The following is a 22430-nucleotide window of genomic DNA, read 5'->3' on the forward strand; positions in this document are numbered from 1 at the left end:
CAGTTCCAGAGGGTGTGCTGGAAGCTGGGCACAGCTGTCACTGCAGAGGGTCTCTAGCTAATGTAATCAGTCTTAGCTGTGTATAAACCACAGAGGGACTTGGCTACTAAATCCTGATCCCTGCGTGCTGGCAGAGGTGAGGAAGAGAAAATAAGATTATGGCTTTTCTGCCCATAAGTCCTAATTTCTTAGAGCAGGACCAGGAAAACACAGCTTTGAGGCAATCTACAACTTCTTGTCTTTGAAATGTCTACTTTTCACTTGACAAGGGGAGGGAGATCTCTTGCAGATATTGTTTGAAATTATATCACTTTTCATAAGTCCATTAAAAGTGTAACTGTGCAGACAACAGTGTACCTGTTTAAGATAATTATCCAGATTATAAAGGAAATATAATCTGGAGATATGTGTATTAAGCAAATCTGATCTAGTGTGCAAACTGAGATTTACTTTGTACTAAAGCACCCTTAGGTGGCCTTATTGTGCTTTTTTAAATGTACTGTTGTATCATTTGTTTCCTTCCCAAGAGGGCATCTGAGGTTTCTCCACTGGTTATGGTGAACCCTTGTTCACAGTTCTTCAGGTAACTGTTTCCTTTTGGTGTAATTTAAAAGGTGGGGAGGTTAATTAAGGACCTTATTATCCCCTGGTGTTGATATCAGGGGATCAGTAGATTCATTGCTGAGAAACAAATAGTGGGGGTTATACTCAGCTGGGAGCACTGTGGAGGAAGAAGGCTTCTGTTAGATTGTTTGGTCTCTCTTCTCAAAATTCTGCTCAGGGCAGAATGCCCCACTTAGTTAAAGACAGATATGCATATAACCCACCTTTTGCAAGAGCTTATTTTCTTATCCCTTATGTTTCTAAAGCCTTCATCAGACTCAAATCTTCCTTTTCCACCAGTACCAGTATGTGATGCTGGCAGCTGGGTGTCTATTTTAAACTCATCAGCTGTGAAGACTTTTTACTGTGCACACTTCCCTCTGCTGCTTACACCTGGAGGTGTTTCACAAAGTTCCTGGCCAGAATACACGATCAGATTTTGTGTACTTGCTAGGAGTGTCTCGGGAGTTGGTGTCTGATGAATCATCTGTGACAGGAACCCTTGATCCCCTATTCAAAATGATGCCAAACATGAAAGACGAGCTAGTCAGCTCTCTGATTTCAGTCTATTCTTGCATTTTTTTTAACCATGGGCTGGTTTAGAACATCTTGTTCTAAACCAACAAAGACAACAGGTAGGGTTTACCTTGGAGTGTTTCAGCCATCTGCCTTGCTCACCTCCAAAACCAAAGGGTTTTGGAGCCAGATGTTCTGGCTGTGTGTCACTGAGGAGCACAGATATTTGCTCCATTTTGTGCTTCTCCAAGGAAGGGAAAAGAATGGAATTTGTGTACCAGCTCTGTGAGCCAAATGCCATGAGGAAACCCTCAGATCAAACACAGGCTGGTTCAATTTGTTGCATGAAACGAAGTGAATCTGGTTGTCTTTATCTTCAAAAGCATTTTTTATAGCTAGAAATGCTGTTTCATTTGGATCAACTTTAGTCTTACTTTCTGGAAAAAAAGGCTCCAGAAATAATTCAGACAGCTCCATTCAAGCTGTTCTGCAGATGTCAGCAAGTGCCAGAGTCCAAAATCCAGTATAGTCAGGATATGGTCGTCTAGTAGGGACTCCAGCAAGAGATGCTGGAAAGGTATGTGCTGTTTGAGACCATAACACCAGATTCCCTTTCCTTTAGCATATTTATATGTCCCATGTGCCATCTGTCTCTTCTTCCTGCTGTGGAATAACTTGCTGTGCCTGTATTTATAGTGCTGCACCCCCAGGTTCCTCTGTTATCTCCTTGTTGAGAAGAGCAAAGGTGGTACATTGGGCCCCTTGGATGCCACCATGATCCCAGCCATGTGTTTGATTAATTGCCTAAATATAAACAGACCTTCCCCTGAAGCTCAAGCACTGATCCTCTCCGTTCAGTCAAAAAAAAAAACTCAGAAAGGGAGAGAAGCACCAACTCCATCTTAATGGAAGATGGGTAGTGGGACCTGAGGACTAAGAAGGACTCAGATGAGTCCTCAGATGAAGGACTCAGGCATTTTCCACTGAATTTTCAATTCAGGGCTATTCAGTCCAGAGCAATGCTACTGACTGTAGTAGGTTATTCCTGGTTAGCCCATAGCTCCTGAAATACAGCCTGTCCCCACTGAAACAGCCCTGAACAGATGCAGCAAAGCATCCACCAGAGCTCAGCGTCCTTCAGAGCTGAGAGGCTTTAGAGTGACAAACAGGGGTGACTCCGAGTTCTCCCTCCAAACAGAGCTTGTTAGAGAGTTAAAAAACTAAAGAAATTCTTGAGCACTGAAATTCCTCAAAGGCTTTTTCTGAATTTGATCTCTCACTCTCTAACCTCCCAGTAAAAAGAAAATCTATGAAATTACAGAAATTTTCACAAAGAACTCCATGAGGAATAAGATTTCTCATGTCTGTCCCCCAGCTAAAGTGACAGCTCCTGGATTTATTTCAGTGCAGACAGAACCAACATCTAAGTCGTTTTATTCACTTTTTTTTAATCTCTTGATAAGAATGCAAATCCCATTCTAGCTCCTACTGCCTCTCTCACCCTCTTGAAATAGGCTGTTTATGGTGACTAAATGCTTCTATTCAAAACTGGCTTTCATCCAAAAGCAGACAAGCAGAAAGCCTAAAAGCAACAGAAAACTAGCAATTTATATTAGGCCGTAGTGCTGCAGCACACAAAATGCTTTGTTTAAACTAGCCGAGCTCTGTGTCCTCTTGAACAGATGTAAATAACCAGCTTGTGTGGATTTCCACAGCAGTGTTGGCATATTTCAAAACACTTAAACAGACTTCAGACACCCACCTGCCAAATACCTGCTCACCCTGTTGGAGAGAGAACCATGCCCTCTTCACTTTCACCTGGAGTGCATTTAGCACTACTTAAGATCTATTTTAGGGATTTATTTAAGGGAAGGAAGGAAGGAGAGCCTGTGACCTGGTAGGTGTTTTCCATCTGCACTATGATGATAAATATGCCTCTGGTGTTCAGCCTTGCTTCCTCTGGCTGCTGCTTTGTGGCTGAAAGTGGAAGAGGTGCACAGTGACCATGTACACACACTGGGATTCAGGACAGACAGTCTCGTGGTCATCCTGCACTGACCAGTGCCTGCTGGAGCTGAGCTGAGCCGGCTCCTGCTCTTGGAGCAGCCTGGACGCCCCCACAGCAGGGTGTGACCATGCCTGGGGTCATTTTGTTTGCTTGTACTTCACTCTCCTATGGCTGATGGGCACTGGGGTGGGTGTTCCCAGGAGCAGAAAGGCTCATGTGGGTGACAAAGCTCATTCCTCAGTCAGTGTCTGACATAAACTGCTCACATCAACGCTCTGAGGTTTGTGAGCAGCATCCTGCAGCAGAGAGGGGAGTTCCTAAAGGCAGTGGCTGGGTCCCTGCCCACACTGTGAATGGGCAGGGCTCCCCTCTAGCTCAGATTTGATCACTAGATTAGAACATCCTGATGAAAACATTTACACACTGAATGTGCAGTGGTGTTTTCTAGCCCAGGAACACAGGAAGGCAGAGGATGGGAGATGGTTTGCTGATGGCAGGCACTGTGGAGACAGGCTGGGGCTCCTGCCAGCTTCTCTCAGGACATACAGCCGCTCCAGACAGCTTGGGGCCCTCTTGCTTCCTCATTACATTTTGCTATTTGCTTCTTCCATTTCCTTTTCTTCCTGATTTTAAGGCTGTTGCTTGCTGTGTAATTTATTAGATCTGTCCCTGTGTCAGATCTTTCAGTTATGCCTTGTGCTCTGCAAAGGCATGTTGCATTGTTGTTTTTATTTTAATGTGTCTCGTTGTGCCATGTACAGATTAGAGTGCTGTCTGGGTTCTAAATATATCCAGTCAGTGGCTTTAATGGTGGTTTTAATCACAGGAATAATAAAAGTGAACATTATATGTTAAAATGCGAAGCCATTTACCTGTGAATTTCAACCTTAAGGGCATTCCCCATTTTCTTTCCAAAACAAATGCAATATGTGTGAGAAACCAGCAGTCCATCTGTATTCCTATTTCCATGCACCAGCATAGAGAGAAGCATGATATACTTCTCTAAAGCTGGAAAATTGTTCTCTAAAAACAAATTAAGTAACTAACAGCTTGAGCGATCACTTTGTAGGTGAAATGATTTCTGTCATCGGGAATGAGATGTATTTGCATTATTCCTCAGTGGCTTAAAAATTTTATATATATTAGTATATCATAAGTTTTCCAGAGAGATTACTTTGCTGTGGGTTAATTTGGTGAGAAAATATTCTTTGTGGTGTGGTGGTATGTAAGACATGGAACAGGCCTGGGAAATAACTGGAAGCCCTTGGACAAAAGGAAGGAGCTCCTTTTCTGTTCTTTGGAGCTGGCACCTAAAAATGAACTATGAGCCCTCCCTGAGCTAACTGCCTGTATCTATCACCTGCACCTACCTGTAGAAGGGAAACTGCTTAATTCCACCTGCCAAAGAGGGGCTCTTTCCCTGAAAATGTGTAATTTTAGCACTGGCTCCAGCCAGTCAGGTGGAGCATGTGGCAGCCCTAGTCCGCATTTCCATCCAGCACATCCTGGAGGAGCAGATGATATAAATTCATATGCCTTCAGGGATATTCAGGCCTCCAGGGAGCTGAGGGAAGCAAGCTCCCTCCCTCACACATCAAAGGTATGATCTGAAGGTGGGGCAGTGAGAATCTTGCCTGCTGAGGCAGAACTTGATCACACCAAGTGCCCAGGAGCTCCTCCAGGGGATGATCACTTCCCGTTCTCATGATATTGAATTGCTGTTTTTAATGGATCACAGAGAACAGGCACACAGGGCTGGGTGGTACCTGAGGGTCACGGAGCACACCTGCCTCCTCTGGGATAACATTACAGGTGCTGCCCAAGCTGAAGCATCTGTTTGTGTCACAGATGTTCAGTTCTTTTGGAAGGGATGGCAAGGTTGCCATAAACTGATGTTAGGCCAGCTGCCCCTCAGCCCCCAGTGAGGGGGGCAGGGAGCTGCTTAGGGCAGCACTTCCCACGCTGATGGGAAGTGCCTTGTTTGTCCCCAAATTTCCCAGGTGTCATTTTGACCAAGCCTTTTTCCCTGGAATATTCCCAGCCTGTTTCACATTTCCTGCTTAAGCATTAAAAATTACTTCTTTTTTCTAAATTCAATCTGAACCATCTGCAGACAATTTTTAATATTCTGGAACATCCTCTGCGCATTTCATTGAAAGCACCGAGTCTGAGGATGCTGTCTGAACCAGCTCCTTCATACCCAAACACTGCATCTCGTTCTTAGATAAGCACCTCGAAGACAAGCACGAGTTAATTCTTTATATCCAATTCAGCTGCTGTGTGATGGTGAACACGGACACCTAGTGGTGCTCCGGGACAGGGCATGGAGTGCTCTCAACAGCTCTCAGGGAGAGAAGCTGACACAGCAGAGTATTAGTTCACATTTTCCCCTAAAAGAAGAAGAGTTTTGATTATTTTCAGAGAAGATATCGCAGATAGCATAATTTGGGGGACAGAAGGTTTACTTAGCATGGAATAATGGAAGAATTAGGAGAAATTCATCACTTTTGGTAAGATGTGTATTTAGCAAGAAGTAATCAGGTTCTTTGTTCCTATCTTAAATATCCCACACCATGCCAAATCATATACTATACTGGGTCAGGAAGATATTCTACTCTTCAAATTAGCCCATAGCAAAGAAACCTCAGCAAATAATACAGCAGTATCTAATTCTTACCATCCCTGTGAATGTCTGTTCTCCAGTTATGGGGAGATTGTCAGCATGGCGAGTGGTGGCTTTGCTGATAAACTGCCCAAGTGCTACACTGATCTGTTGTGCACTTTCATCAGTGCACTGAGCTCTTTCTGCCAGGATTAATGCCAGCACTTTGTCTGAATGGCCTCAAACAGCTGCCATGGTTTATTTGTTTGTTTTTTCTATTTATTTACAAATAATCTTTCAGAGAAATGTTTCCTTCTTCTTCCCCAAATCTAGCATTTCGTCTACGGCAGAGACACAGGACAGGTGAGAACCAGTCCTTGTCCACTGACCCCTTTCTGTAATTGTGAATATCACCCCTGTGAATGGGATTTGTTTCACATCTGCATTGGACACAAAACCCCAATGCCCCTGAGTGGGGAGACAGGCAGTTCCCATGGGAGTGTGTGTTTGGGGCTGCTTGGGCTGAGAGAAGGGATTTCGAGCTTGTACCAGCTCAAGAGTGAAGCCTACAGAGATGGGTGTGCTCTCCTCAAGGGCTCCCCCACTCGAGCTGAGAAGCAGACCCCAATTTTTACTGATTCCACAGTTACTCTGCATCTGACAAGATTTCTTCCAATTCCCAGCTGGGTTTACAAGTTGTTCATTTTAAATCTTTGTATATTATCCTTGGTTTTAGCTTCATAACTAAGAAAATAAAGTTTATAGTGTCATGCTTGTTTACTATCCTCATCTTAACTTTGCAATCAGTGAGCTAATTTCTATCAGCATTTCTATCAAATTTGACACTGGAATAAGGACCCCAAAGATTCCTGCAAACCTTGGGGAAGCAGGCAGCACACAGGACAAGGAAGGAGGGACCCTAACGACAGGCAGGCAGCAAGAAGACCACATTGCAGAGGAGCATTAAGAAAGATTCCTCAGGCCAAAAAAACTTAGATTCATTCTCACACCTTTTGTGGTGTGAGAAGCACTCACACCAATGCTTCTATTGCCAGTCCCTGGCTATACAGAGACCAGTTACACAGACACCACTGTTGTTCTTCGAGAGTCACAGGGTGTGAGGCTGAAGGAAAGCAGCAGTCCCAGCACTCAGTGAGGAAGTAAAATGATACGTTTATTCCTAGGTACAAATCCTGAACGTCAGCATATAATCAATCACTCTGCGTTTATGTATTTACACCTCTGGGTTCCATCAGAGAGCACGGGAGGAGCTTTTCTGATCTGCCCCATCAGGATTTCATAGTCTCCCAAGAGGCCCCTAGAGCAACTTTGGGAAGATGAGGGTACATTCCTTGTCTTCCAAGAAAAGAGAAGCTGTTTCCTCACTGCACTGGTGGCCAGTGGAACGTGTCTCACTTATGCTCTGGAGAGATGAGCTGGAATTTGTCACACCATGAAGCAAGCACTGAAGCATCCTGGGCTATTGCCAAACTAGAAAGTGACCCCAGAAATTAAAGCAACAAAAAACACCCCAGGGTTTCTGATGGGCACTTGCAGCTAGGAAATTCACAGCTCAAAACCTCCCCCACAGCAGGCATTCAAAAGCTTACTGGGTGGGTACCTTTGTGTCTCACTTCAGCTCAGCAAAATCAGTAACACGTAAAGGAAACCAGGGCGACATCGTGTTGAGCTTTGACAAAACAAATTATGAACTTGGCTTCTAAGGAACACAAATCCTGTCTTTGCCAGTGTAAATATAATGCAAAGATGATTGCTTTCATCCTACCCTCGCTAACGTCTATTACTTTTCTTTTTTTTTTTTTTTTTTTCTTCTTTTTTTTTCCTCCCTGTTGAACCTGGGCAGTTGTCTGGAGGGTGTGAACTAACTGTGGTGCTCCAGGACTTTACAGCGGGCCACAGCAGCGAGCTGAGCGTGCAGGTGGGGCAGACGGTGGAGCTGCTGGAGAGGCCGAGCGAGAGGCCGGGCTGGTGCTTGGTGCGGACCACGGAGCGGAGCCCGCCCCAGGAGGGTCTGGTCCCCAGCAGCGCCCTCTGCATCTCCCATTCCCGCAGCAGCGTGGAGATGGATTGCTTCTTCCCTTCAGGAAAAGGTAGGCACCAGCCCAGCTGGTTTAAGGTGGTTTGGGTTTTCCCTTTTGTATCGTGTAAGTGCAAATCTGCTTGGGCTGCTCCTGCAGTCGGTGGGTAAAAGGCTGTTCAGTCCTTGGTGGGTTTTGTTCCCAGGTCCCTGTGAATGGGCACAGCACTAGCCTGGCTCCATGTCCGTGAATCAATGTTTGTGCATCTGTGTCTTTTGCTATGTGGTAATACTTGTCTTGAGATTCTGGGTAAAAATAAGAGTTTTAAGCAACAGAGGGACTCTTTTCAGTGCCCAAAGGCCTGGAATGAGGGAAAGCCATGCTGTCTATAGACCCAGGATGGCCTAAGTTGTGGATATGTTCTTTTATGATTGCCAGAGTGCACACTACTTCCTGTTCTTTTAGTATATCCCTGTCTGTAAATGCAAAGAGGCCACCAGTGAGTACTGGTACACTTTATTACCTTGTGAACTGGAGACATTGTGTGTGATGGCACAGTACAATGGGGAAAGAATCATTTACAGTCAGTGTGGAACAAAACACATCGCTGGTATTATCCTGAGAGCTTGGGCTTCACTCACAGTGAATGGTGAAATATTGTTCGTCTCTGTGGTGTCTGTGGCCTCTTCAGCTGATGTTCTGTTCTGAGCTTTGTGTGTCCCACATACAGCATCCATGTAACCAGGCTTTGGAGATGCTCCAGGCTGACAGAGCAGGATTGGTTCAGCTCAGTGTGGCCAGAGCAGGTCTCCTTTTGGCTGTGGCCCCACTTCTGGCCATGCACAATGCAAGCAATGTCCAGGGAGGAAAGGCTCCTATCATCCCACTCCCCACTGGAAGCCGGCAACTTGAACTGGCTTTTTAAATTCTTTCTCCACTCAGCGTTATGAGAAATAGAATTTGATCCATTGTTGCTTGAGCAAGTTAGGCTTGGTGGTTTTGTTTGTTTGGAGAAAAAGCACTGAAACTGAGCTGTAGTTTGTCCTGACTCCCTGCTGCACTCCCACTGCGGAGGCTGGGACTGGGACACACGCCCAGGACAGAGCAGTGCCATAGGGCCAGAGGCTGCTGTCAGAGTTTCCCTGCAAGAGGATCTGATCCAAACCTGGGGCACGAGAGCTCAGCTTCTCTCAGATTTGATGCCCTCAGCTGTCAGCTCTGTCTGCAGTGTGAACTCCAAACTCCTCATGCACTTCTTGGACCTGCTGCCACCTCTTCTCCCTGCTGCATTCCCAGGGCCCGCCCCACTGCTGGCCCTGGCTGAGAAGTGCTGCAGTTGCTTACGAGCAAATTATCTGTGAATTAGCAGAAAGGTAAAGCTGAAAATCAGCCTGGCCTGCGTAAGAGCAGAGATGGCTGGCATGACTCACAGGAAGCTGGGACGTGTCTGCTGTGTGCATGGTCCAGCAGCTGGGCTTGTGCCTCTGCTCAAGGGCACTGTGAAACACCACTCAAACCACATTTGAGAGCATCAGCTTCTAGAGCTTTTCCTGAAATGAAATAAAACTTAAACGTTGCAAGAGTGGGCTGTGAAAAGGGAGGCAGGAAATTCTGAGGGTGAAGACAGGGTGGTGCAGGGGCTGGAGGCTGGCAGGGGACATGGAGTTTGCTTTTGGCATGACTGTGAGAACTTCAGGGCACAACTGCACCACAGGTAGGGCAGGATGGGCACAGTGCTGGGCTGTGGCTGTGGACCAGCGCCCACTGATAGCTGGAAGCCACCAGGCTGTGTCAGCAGAGCACCAAGGCTTTGCTGGCATGCTCTGCCTGCCTGTGGGCAGCTTTTCTCACCTAACACTGCCACCACTCCCAGGCTGGAGCTTCCTCTTGGCCCCGCACCTCTGCGCAAGTGCTGAGTGACTCTGGGGCCAGCTCATGTGTTCATGGCCTTCATTTCCCTTATATCTCTTTCCCCCTTGGCCTCAGTTTTCTTCCTGCACATACCAAAGCTGTAGCAGGGAGCCTCAGAATTAATGGGATCTCCAGAAGTGCAGCTAGAAATAATAAAAATAACCACCCAATCCACAATTTTGGCCAGCGTACAGCAAATAGTCTCTGTGTCTAATCAGTTCTCCCTCTATTAGGAAAACAGGAAATTGTTTAAACTGAATGAACAGATGCTGGGAATAAAGAAAGAGGAGTAAGTTTAAAGGGGAAAATGCAGTAGCTGCTGAAAGAGCCTGCTGGTCTCATGAGGTGCTGGAAAGATTAACATGACAAGTGGTTTCTGACTTTTCAGAGTTTGTGCCCTTCTCTACTTCCAGTAGCTTTAGGCATGGGTTGCATTCAGAATCCCTTGCTCCAGGCTTCCACAATTTCTTGCCTTTCTCTACAACCCAGAACAAAGGCTAGCACATCTTAGATCAACATTAATGATGTTCCTGGTCTGCTTCAAGTATGTAAACATAAACAGTTGCAGAAAAGCAGGTTAATGGCTGAATTTTGCCTGCAATTACCAAGACACATAATTCTTTGCTTTTACAAGCACAAGTAATTTCAAGAACAGAAAGTACCTATACTTAACATTTCTAATAATAGAATTTGCCATCTATTTTGGAAAGCTGCAGAGTTTTGCCAAGTATCAAAACATAGTTACATCTTCATAGAAGGAAACAGCAAATTACTCAGTCTGGTCCTATTATAATTAATGGTGGAGTATATATGTAAATCATGGCTCACAGAAGCTACCTATTGTCCTGAAAATGAAAGATTAAAGAAAGTAATATGTCAGCCAACGTCTGAATAGATGAAGGCTTGAATTATTTGTTGGGATCACCAGAACATTTTGTAAAGCATCAGTGCAAGTCCTCATCAAGCCTTTCTGAACAGTCCTTCTAACTGAAAGCCACTAGAAATGCAAAACCAAAGTTCACAACTGAACATGTGCTCTGTCTGGCTTTCTGTACTCTTTTACACTGTTCCTTTGAAAATAGGAGGTGAATTAACATCAAATATTGCAAAAGGAAATATGTGATGTGAATCTAACAGAATATGCCCAGAACAGAACACTTAACAGCAGGGCTTTGATGGCAGTGGTGGGTCCTTGTACCAGACCAAACTGAGAAATAGTTGGCTCTTTTCCAGAGGAAGAGGAAGCACAGATCTAGCAAGGTGTATCTTAGCAGGGTGACCATTTTGCCTGTGCCTCCCAGATGGGTCACTTTGTCCAGGTGTCACTGGCAGAGCACCAGGCATTGGGCAGGAGGGGTGAGAGTTTGGGTCCAGTCACAGCTCACGTGTCTGGGGGACACCCACAGCCTGAGAGAACCTGGGGCTGGTAAGTGCCATGGCAGGCTGGGCTGGGACAGCAGCAAGCAGAATAAGGGTTTAACCGGGCTGCTGAGAAGAGTGGTATCAGTGAAAAAGAGGTCACGCTGAGACATGCATTTTGGTAATTTCTCCATGTAGGAAAGAGCAGGTCATTTAATGCATTAGTGTGCAAAGCTGTGAGGCTAATCCAGCTCTTGCTGTGTTTGAAAGACTCTTTCCCCCAGTTCCTGATCTCAGAAGAATCGTCTGTGTAGGGAAAAGCATAATTGTTTCTTCCCACGTCTCTGTTTTTTAAGAACATCTTGAGTTTTAGTGCAGGAAAAGAGTCTAGGCTGCTTTTGTTAGATCCCTGTTCCTGTTGAGCTTTAAATTACGATCCGCATTGGCTCACGCACTTTCTCAGTTGTGTTTTAAACAACCTCTGTTGCAAACATGTTCGATGGTAATGACTCCTGATGTACCAGGGGAGCTGTGTGAGGACAATTCAGAAGTTTTAGTGTGCTGCATTAAGCCTTCATGTGTCCTTGTGGAGGCTGAGAAATTGTTTTTGGTTTTGAAAGTCTTAATGAAGAGCGGTCGATTAAAATGTTTGTAAGGCTCTGAACTAAAGGAAACATTTCATTAGGTAACAGTCGATTTAACTGGTACATAAGCTGGTCATGGGGTTCCTATTAAACAATGTTCAGGCTCCCATTGTCAATATAAATATGCAATATTTAAATTTATAAAAACCACCAAATCCTCACTTCTGTTCCTGATATTGATCCAACAAGGGTGTTCAGAGTCAAAATTTTGTAGTATGGGCTGTCTTTCAAGAGAGGTCATGTGGACCCCTTCTGCTGGCATTAAGTGCCTCATGGCATCCTTGTAACAAGTTCAAGGCATGGCTTACATAGAAAAATCCCATCAGGAAATGTTCATTTTCACTCCTTTTCAGTCACGATAGAGAAGCTGTGACAAGTTGGTCATGAGTGTGGTGGGACACGGCAGCTCTGTGGGCTGGCACCAAGGTCTGCCTCAGTATCCAAGTGTGGCTCCATGCAGCTGTGAAAGGAGTAGGAAAATAAAGATGAAAGAATTCAGAACCACTCTGCTATTTCAGTCACGTCACCCTTTCCCTTGTTTTTTCTCTGCTGAGTTTCCCTCCCCTCTCTCATCAAACAGTGTCTGCCTGCCTTCCCTTTGATGGCCCTTCACAGTTCTCCCCATCAGCTCGCTCCTTTCCACCTCAGTGGGCAGTGTCTGCCGCAGTGCTGGAGAGCTGGTGATGCCTGCCTGCCCTCCCCACTGCTGTGTTTTGATCCCACACTTCTGTGCTTTCTCCTGCTTCAGTCACCCTGCAGAAGAACTCAGACACCCACAAAGTGTCCATCCTCAGAGTTATCCGTGCTTACACCTTCTCCTGGGTGCAGTTATCCCCAAAATAATAAAAAATTAACAAATACGTAGCAATATGGGTGATGAGACCTGATTTTCATTGTGCCTAAGGGGTAGACCAAGTCAAGGCTGAGAGGATGAGCCATATCTGTGTAGGGGTATTCATATCACTATGCCTGTAGCTCTACCAGGGGTTTTACCTGTCGGGTACCTTGAGAAAACAAAACTGAACTGACAAATCCTTGGGAAATACGTGTGCTCCACTACGAGTCACAGACACAGCTCGTATGCAGGCTGTGGGAGCCACACTCCCATGGCTTGTGAATAGTCCTATTTCACTGATGTGGTGTTTCTGTTTCATTATTTTTTATTTTCAGTATGGCATCACTAGATAGTAACACCTACATTCAGCCATGGGGACATACCAGATACCTGTAAAGTCACTTATATTTATTGCTCCAGCTTCTTTCAGCTTCAGTTATCTAGCCAAAACAAAAGGCCTCCAGTAATCTACCTGGAACTTTATTTTTATGATGAAGGACAGTTTTGATGAATGCTTTGATAAAACAGGAAGGGCTATTTTGGGGGAAGTTGCTTTGCTTTTGTACAGTGGATTTTTATTATTTTAAACACAGGATTCTTTGTTTAAAAGAGAGAAGGCCTGCAAATTTTCTTGTTTACTTTGCCTTTGCTTCCCCTTCTGACAGGGGTTGGGTAAAATTTATCCATATAGTCCCTGTCAGCTTAACCCCGAATTTCACAGTACAGTGTCTGTGCTGGTTTTATCACTGAAAAAATGAGAAATCCTGGGAATTTAAAATGCTGTGGACCACTGAGACCCACCAAGAATGCCAAAGGGTTCAGCACTTGGTCTGGCAGGGAAACTGGAGAGGAACTCCAGTAGTAGTATCCCTCTGTGTCAGGTTCAGGACTGCAGTTCCTTGCACAGCCCCTGAGGAAGACCCGGATCATAAACCCTCCATGCCCTCCTGGATCTCCTGCCTGCTTTCCCAGTCTCCTTTCCTGAGGCCAGCCCATGCTTTTCAGGGCCAGGTTAAACCAAGTAAGATACATCCCTTTTGCTATCCTGCAGAGAACTTCCCTCCTCAGCTGCAGATCCTGAAGGGGAGGTCCCAGCTGGCCCTGGCTGCCCAGCTGATGGGTGAGTGGGTGGCCACAGCCCTGTCCTGGCCCCACAGGCCATCTGAGAGGGGATGGTCTGAGGGGATTTCAGCTGTGCAGACAGGCTGGCAAACAAGACTGCATCAGTCCTTTTTTTCCCAAGCTGGAAAAGGAAACTTTAACTTTTATTGCTCACATATTGATGTCCCAGCCGTTGGGAAATCACAAAGACCAAAGACCATTCTACTGCATAAATATTAGCCTTGTAATTAATTGAGATAATTTTCTAGAGTAATATGGGCTATGCACATCCCATTTGGCCTGAGGAAGGCCAGAGGCATCTTCCTGCCTCTAAACCAGTCCCCAGCTCTCCAGTGATCCCAGCTCATGTCTGTTCATAGAACGGCAGAGCTCAGCCTAACCCTGTTTAGCAGGATCAGAGCAGAGAGAGCCTTTGCAGCACCACAGATCGAGCTCACAGGGTCTGGGCAGTGGCTGTTGGACTGAGGAAGGACTCAGCTCTCCTGCTGTGGTACTCAGGGTCAAGAGATCAGGTCAGGGATTATCCAAAGAGCTCTGCGCAGTTAGCCAGTGGAGACACCTGCTGAAAATGGCCTGAATATTCTTTTTATTAACTGCAAAGGAACCGTATAGATGTCTTCTGTTTCTTCTCCTCGCGGGAGCTGTGGTGCCTCAGTGCAGTGCAGAGACACCAGAGCAAGCAGGCAGTGCAGTTTGTACAGAGGTTTCACACTAGCTCTGACCCAAAGGCAGCAGCCAGAGCATCCCCACACCTCTGCCCCACCAGTGCAAAACAAGCACCCAGAGGAAGGGTATAAAAATAGCTCCTTGAGTAAAGTCTATTTCCTCTGTATTTAGTGTCCTGAAATACAGCAGTGTGGTGAGGAGGGGGGTGCTCTGCAGCACTTGGCCCATGGAGCTGACAGGAAGGTCATCCTCAAAGATCAGCGGGAGCATGTGCATGACTTGTGTCTTGTGTTTCCTCTGAGGACAGGCTAAATTTAGCATTTTCACAGATGGACATTGAACCATAATCCAGCTAGGACTATGGGGAGAAGAGTGGCATGGGAGTTGTTTGTCTGGGCTTTTTGGTGTGTAACCAGCTTCAGCGCACCCCCACTAGTTGTTGTGTTCCTCAGGATTTTCTGCTTTGCTCAATATTCTCTAATTTACTGCCTGATCCTTCTCCCTGAAATTTGAAAAGTTTAAGCATGAAGGAAAAGTGAAGTTCTGCTTCCGGGTTCAGGCCTGACATCCCTTCTAATTGAATGTCAAACTGTGGATGTCCTTTTTAACAGCACCATCACAAAGGTTGAACCTGTAACTACTGGTCCTTGCAAAAATTTCAGAGACAATTACTAATGACTGATGATTTTGGTTTCCCCAAAATGTTGCCTCCCCACTCTTTCAGCTTCCAGACAGTTACAGGGACTAGATGTGGTATTTGTGCCCTGCAAGGCCTGTATACTGCTGGGCTGGTCCTTCTGGTGCTAATCTTAAACAACTATTTTATGAGCGTGTTTTGAAGTGAACTGATTCTGCTCAAAATCCCATTTCCCTGACTGGTCTGAGCTGGAAGTAGGCAAACAGTGATGCAAAGCACATGTGTATTAAATAATGTATTTCCAGTAATAGAAATTATGTTTCTGTGTATCTGCTTCAGCACACTGCACAGATTTGATATATCAATCCTGACGCAAGAAGTCTGATTTTCCTGTCATTTATGCAAGCATTTTGTCAGAACACTTATTCCCAGGTTACACATTTTGCAAAAGAGCCTGAAACAATGTCAAATTTGCTTAGTTCAGATTAATCCCAAATTTTAGAAAGTAGAGTTAATGTTATTGCAAATATGATGGTCTAAAAGTCTAGAACAGGAGGTCATTTACATAAATGCCACTGTATCTTTTCCCAGTCATATTAGCTGGTCTCATAAAGAATATTATTTCTTCATAAAAATGTTGTCTTTAACTCCAGAACTGTACTTTTCTTTCCTTGAAGGCAGGGTCTGTATTTGACTGTATTTTCCTTAAATCTGTTTAAATAAGTATCTCACAATCTAAAATAGGAAAACAGATGTTAAACCATTCTTGTCCTTGGATGTCCTAAGCATTTATTAGAAGGCGCTACTTTACATTTGTATTGTATATTCTTCATAAGTGCATTGAATATTCATTGATTCTACAGAACTGTAATGCAGTCAAATGTGGGATTTTTTTTCTTAGAGAGTTTGGAAAATACAAATTAAATTTTATACAGGATAGAAATAATTGCTTGCATATTGCAGGAAAGATTGGGATATCCTCCATCCTCACTAAAGGTGTGCCTTCTAAGAAAAAGAGTAGTCATACACTATCCAACACTCCACTGATAAAACAGCCCTGACTTCTCCTTAGCAAGACAATTTGCAGTTTGTGAGTGTTGGTGACTCCTGTTTTCATGAAGTGAACCTAAGGCTCCATTTTTCTCACCAATAACATTATACTGCCTGATGCCAAATGACAGGTTTTTTTATTGCCTTTTGCTTTTGCAAGCCAAAAAGATTACAAGTTCAACAGTAGCACCCAGTGATCGTATTTCAAGGGCATTTTTCTATTTCCTAGACTAGGGAGGAACACCAAAATATTTGAACTCAAGATACACTTCTCAAAGGTATTTTTAGGTCCTTGTACAGTTCAGTTTCACTTCTTCAAGACTGTACCCAGCTCTTTATTTTCTCTGTAGATTTCACATATCTTTCGGATTTTAAATTAATAGCTGCATTTTGCCAAGGAACATACATCCAGTTCCTTTGGAAATATGTGGGAATTGCATTTAGGTACCAGAGAACAGATTCTGGCTTTAGGAATCAAATAGCATTCTTCAGAAAAGCACCAAAGAACTTATTAACTCTGCAAGACTCCTACTCAGTGAAATAAGAACATTTCACTGACTAGAAAAGTCAAATTAGGTTTCATGCAGGGTAAAGGAACCCGGGTGCTCCTGGTGCCAATCTGACCTGTGAACAACCTTATTGAAAAAAGCTTTGTGCAGGGATGGCTGCTGAAGGTTTTACCCCGTATCCCTCATGGCCATTGCACATCTGTTCAGACTGACCTGCTGTGCTTGTGCTGTGCACACACAGTGCTGCTCCAAGGAGAACTGCTGGGACACAGCCTTCACCTAGGAGCTCAACACATCCTGCAGTGTTCAATCTGCTGCAGCCTTTCGTTATTCCCAAGATGTGCCTTTCTGCACATAAAAATGCAAAAATGCTCATTCCTCTCCCATCAGCTTCTGATTGCCATCATAAACCGGGACATGCAGGCACAACAGAGACAGGTCTGAGCTCAGCAGGGCTTCTCTCAGCTGAGCAGAAGATTGTCAGCCAGCTGGAGGTACCCATTTGTCTCACACCAGAAGGCTGAACCTCCCTGAGCACCAGGAATGTGTCCTGTGCCTAGCTGAGCAGCCAGGATCTGCCACAGCGAGGGAGATCCCCCAGATCCCAGGAGACAGCACAGCAGCACAGATGATGCAGCAGCCTCAGCTCGAGGCTTTTGCATCCAAATCTGAGCAATACTGACAGCAGAATGAAGGCAGATTGATGAACTGATCTGGGCTAAAACAAACCTTTTCTTTCCCCACTGGGTTAATTTTAACCTGGATCCACTTGAGGATCAGATTATCTGTAAGGCTGCACAAACATTTCTGTTGGCACGGGGGAAGCAGCAGGAAGGAGCAGGCACCTGGAGAGACAGAAAAAGCAACAAAGGGATTTGGCAGGACTGTTGGCTCTTGACAAGTCAAAGTGCTCATGGAACTATCATGTAATGTGGAACTGTCACATACCAAGAGATTGCCTGAACATAGGAATTAAAAAGTCCTCCATGACATCATGTACCCGTCCCACTCACAGAAAGACAAGAGGGTTTTCTGTCCTGTGGTAACTGGGAATTCCAATGTGTAGAAATCCAGCTTTTGGCAGTGTCTGATGGTACCACACAGAGGGGGGATTTCCAGAGTTTTGGGTGCTAGACTGGCAATTGCTCACAGGCATTCTCAGGAGCATTTCTGTACAGAACATCAGCAGAAATCCTGTCTGTAGAGAGCTAACATCCTCAAAACACCCTGACTGCTGGTATATGGACACCAAAGGATGAAAGCAGGCAGAGGTGCTCCACACGGAAAAAAGAAGGGTTGTTTTCTAGCCAGTCATTCCACCAGCTGATAAAAATAGCTTTAAAACTACTTTTTTTTTCTTCTGCACAGCAGGCTGCCTGTAATGTGTGCCCTTGTTATTTATACCCGCCACAAGTTTCAATAGCAGCTTTACAGATTCTTTTATGCTTGTCTGAGATCTGGTGTTGTAAACCAGAAAGCTTTGCCATCCTAAACATTGCCTGGTAAGAACTCCTCTGTATTCTTTTTACCTTAGAATAAAAGAGAAGTGGAAAATACAGTTAATGCAGTAATTTGGCCCAAATAAATATAAGCTTTTACAATACTGACATTGAATTTTACTTTAATTTGAGTCAATTCCTCCAGACTGGCCAAACAGAGAAAATTTCCCCCACTAAGCAGCAAGTAGTGTGTGCCAGTTCTTTAATTTTTCTTCTAGCTTGCCTTGCACCCTGTTTGTGTTAGGTACTGGGTGGGGGAAAGGTGGTGAACAGAACTTGCAATTTGCTGCAGATAGTCTCAGGAAAATAGTCTGAATACTCTTCCATTAAACAAACAAACAAACAAACCAAAACAGGCAACAACTTACTCTAAAGAAAGAGAAATGGCATTTAGGGGAAAATCAGCTGTGGCTTCTACCATCCAAACAGAACAACCTCAGGCAAGCTGGGACAAGCAGGCTAGAAATATTTTTGTCACACAGTTAGTTTGTAGTTGCTAGAACAACTCACCTTTGTCATGCACCAGTGGGTGAGGCTCCTGTTTGTCTTGGAAAGCAGACTATGATGGGCTGAGATAGGCTCCTGATTTCCCCACCAAGGCCCAGCACAGTAAGGCAGGAGCCAAAACGTGCCCAAAAGGCAGCGCTTTAATGCTTCTTGTCTTCTGTCACTGGGTATTGCTGTGACTCCCAAAGAGATGTCTCTGTTCTAATGGAGATAAGTGCTTCAGAAAACAAACACAAACCTGCTTTAAATTGTTATTTCACTCTTTTCTGCTGAAGGGTTGGGTTTTTTTACTCTAACCAGTAGCTCATTAGGATGTGCTCGCCATCCAGCACAGCTCCCCAGCAATCAATCCGTATTGCACCAACACAGTGTGGTGTGTGGTTTCGCTCACAGCCTCCCAGGTCAGACTGGTTTGTGAGGTGAGGCTCTCTGCTGCAGCCTCATCAGAGCATAACTCATCTGGTGGCACTGCTGGCAGGTCAGACAAGTCCCCTCTGCTCACACAAGACTTTGCTGAAGCGGTAGAGCCAGTCCAGGGACAGGTGAGCCTGCAGTGAGGTCTGGGAGGACGAACGGGGCTGTGCTTTACACCAGCTTGTAACTGTTTTCTTAAGAACTCACTGTCAGCAAATGGTTACTGCTTGGGAAGAAGCTGTATATATAGGAGAACTGGTCCTGTGCCCAGGAAACCAGAGGAACTGGACAGTGTAGGAATCTGTTCTGAGATCTCTGAGAGGCAAAGTTGGGCTGGAGGATGAAGGGACATATGTGTTCTGCAGGCATGTTCTGCCACAAAAGCAGGTCAAACTATCCTGGGTTGTACCTACCTGAGTATTTGGGGGCAAATCTAGATTCCTTTGAAACAGATTGAATCACAGGAAAAGAAAACATGTTTCTTATTCTGTGGTCTGCTCTACAGTCATCCACCTTTACTTGATGATCTTTATAAGATGCTTTCGGGGATAAGTCTCCAAGCAACTTCTCTCTTTCCGTAGATCTTCCTTCTTCATGGAATGCAGAGAAAGAGAAAAGATGGGTTGTAAATAAGAGAAGAAAGGCTGGTGTCAGTGAGGGGCTTGTGATGTTTGGGAGAGCAGTGTGTAAAGGTGAGGTCCATCACAGCAGATGGGTCTGACTGTGGCCTTTGGCTTTACAGTGGAGTTGGTGTGCCAGGACGCTGTTAGGTCACAGCAACTCTTCTAAGCTGCCATAAATCCACCCTGTGCTGACATCCACAGGAGAGAGATAAGGATGATATATCCTAACATTCGCTGAATATATGCCTACATTGCAGTTCAGCATGGAGGTTGTGCTGGACTGTCTATATTTCTTCTTAATTTGTTTGGTTTAGCTAGTTGAGAATGTTCTTTTTTTGCCTACCACTGTGCTGAACAGAGGAGCCAAAAACCTCTCCTTGGAGTTGTGCTCTCTTGCGCCAGGAGGGAATATAACTCCATTTATTTATTTATTTTTAATTTATTTTATCTGTTTTAGTACCCAATAAACTTGTTGTTTTTTCCAACTGGCACGACAAGGCTCTGGCTATTTTTAAAGAATGTGGTTCATTTGATTTAATCTAATGAATGTTTAGTGCTGTTGAAAATAGCTGGAGCCAGAGCCAAGAATAATGTACTGAAATGTGCTGGTTGAGCAAGGACTGCTTCACTCTGCCAATATGTTTCCCTCCAGTTGTTCAGATCTACCTGGATCTGCAAGTAGAATTTCCAGGCAAGATGTATTGATCAAGGTGCTTTTTAATACTTATTCCGAAGGCCAATAGTGCCAGAGCCATATTTTGGCACACTCATTTCAAGACACAGCTAACAATGACAGCTCTTCTTGTTGTTCAGTGTAGGATGTCTAATCTCTGTTCACTGGAGGATGTCTAATCTCTGTTTCAGACCACTTTAAAGGGAATGTGAAGTGCTGATGTCCTTTCATTTCACATAGGAAAATCAAGGCATGAAGTGGTAAATTTTCCCCCTAAAGTCACCCAGAATGCAAGTGACAGAATGAGTAATGAAACCAGCATCTACTGGGCTCCTGGAGCAGCAGTGTAACTCCTGATTTCTGCATGAACCAAAGCAAAATCATAATCTGAAAACAAGTTCTGCTAAGTCCTAGTGGTTCTCACTGGTTTTCAGAACATCTATTTTACTGTCCCGCCTGTACCCTCTAATTGCTCTGTAGAGGTACCTAACTCTCCCTATTAACAAAACTTAAATTTCATGCATGACTTTGACACTGCAAGCCACACCAAATCTTTAAATCGTTTTTAAAACTGTACAAACCCATCTTCCTTTTGCCATCCATCAGTTATTTCTGTTAGATAGCTGGTTTGCTATACCTCCCTAAGAAAGGGTTAGCTAATACTTAAGCTTCATTGGATTAAAAAAATAAATCAACCGTAGTACATCTTATTCCGTGATAGTGATGTCCATAGGGATGGATTTTCTGCAGAGATCACTTTACACCCTAAAGCACAATGTAGGATTGACTTGCATAAGTAATGAACAGATGCTCCTGACAGCTATTACATTATTCATCTCCCTATGCATGTGATGGGGGAAGGAAACAGCACCTGTTACTATGGGAGAAATATTGTCACTGCTGTCTGCGTTACAGACCTCCAGGGTAATCTGGGCCAGGCATGTTTCACTGCATTTGTGTTGACCCAAAATGAAGCCGTGCCACTTTACATCCCCTCATTATTTTGTCCTTTGTTTCCCTCAGATAGGTCCCTCAGTTCATAATCTACAGAAATAAAATAGCTGCTGCAGGTGTGAGGGAGCACTGAAAAAATTTGTTCTCTATCTTTCACCCCAAATTTTTCTCAGGAAGGCTGGTTAAAACTATTAAAACTTTTTCCTCTCTACAATAACAATACTTTTTACAGCCCATCTCAGACTTCATATGAAAGTAGCTCATATGCCTGGGGAATCTCTAAAGGAGTAATTAAGAGTAGACAGAAGTAATTTCCTTGTCATCCTGCCATTAGACTGAGATGACCTCCTGTCCATCATCGGTGTTGGGCAGGGCAGCACACATGGCCCGTGGTGCAGGCACATTGCTGAGAGACTTAGCTTCAGATGCAGCCAGTCAGGGCCATAAAATTTTCTTCTTCACTCCACTGCAGGTAATGATTGGAGTGTGGTGCCAGGAGATGTTTCCTTAAAGAACTCCTGTGACTCAGCCTTCCAGTAAAGGGGCTTTATAGCAAAGAGGGAGGGTGCCTTTTTACACAGGCAGGTTGTGATAAGACAAGGGGAGGATGGTTTTAAAGTAAAAAACGGAGAAATTTAACTTAGTTGTTGGGAAGGAATTCTTTGCTGTGATGGTACTGAGGCACTGGAACAGATTGCCTGGAGACATTGTGGCTGCCAAGTGTTCAAGGCCAGGCTGGATGGGACTTTGAGCAAACTGATCAAGTGTAAGGTGCCCCTCCCTATGGCAGCAGGTTGGAATAAGATGACCTTTAAGGTCCCTTCCAACCCAAACCATTCTATGACTCTATTCTTTGACTCAGACACAGGTTAGAGCAGGGGCAGGGATGTTTTCTTTGTCAGGGACATACTGGTAATTCATGGACCACAGTCACTCATAAATTCTTCCTGCTCAATAATCTAGTCCCAGTCAGCTCCTTGCCCTTCACTTTGGGCAAGTGGGCTGTACAGATTTCCACCCCCCACACAATCTCTGCAACACTTCCACATCCCAAAGGCTGAATTCCCTACTTGAAGCTACAGTCAGTGCAGTTGGCAGCATAGTGCCTATTTGCTGCTGCTGACAGATGTTTTTCCCAGCTGGGGCTGGAGCTGAACTAGACTGCCCACAGCATGTCTCCTTCTCTTCTTTATAGGAGCTAATTGATATGGTGTGGTTATTAAGAATATGGCTTTCAGCCTTATTTTGTGAAATATTTA

The 22430-nt window shown here is 44.6% G+C and overlaps 1 protein-coding gene across 4 annotated transcripts in view; it reads left to right on the top strand.

Moving 5' to 3' along the window:
- KALRN (kalirin RhoGEF kinase) overlaps window positions 1-22430 on the top strand; it is a 467474-nt gene that overhangs the window by 365964 nt on the left and 79080 nt on the right. For 3 of the 4 annotated variants that reach the window (XM_063400879.1, XM_063400874.1, XM_063400875.1), the window contains exons 34-35: window positions 6063-6092; window positions 7594-7840. In XM_063400879.1, the coding sequence (XP_063256949.1) occupies window positions 6063-6092; window positions 7594-7840 (277 nt within the window). The remainder of the gene's footprint in view (window positions 1-6062; window positions 6093-7593; window positions 7841-22430) is intronic. The other variant, XM_063400877.1, reaches the window with a different exon arrangement.

Source organism: Prinia subflava, chromosome 6, assembly GCF_021018805.1.
Source record: "Prinia subflava isolate CZ2003 ecotype Zambia chromosome 6, Cam_Psub_1.2, whole genome shotgun sequence".
Lineage (NCBI taxonomy): Eukaryota > Metazoa > Chordata > Aves > Passeriformes > Cisticolidae > Prinia > Prinia subflava.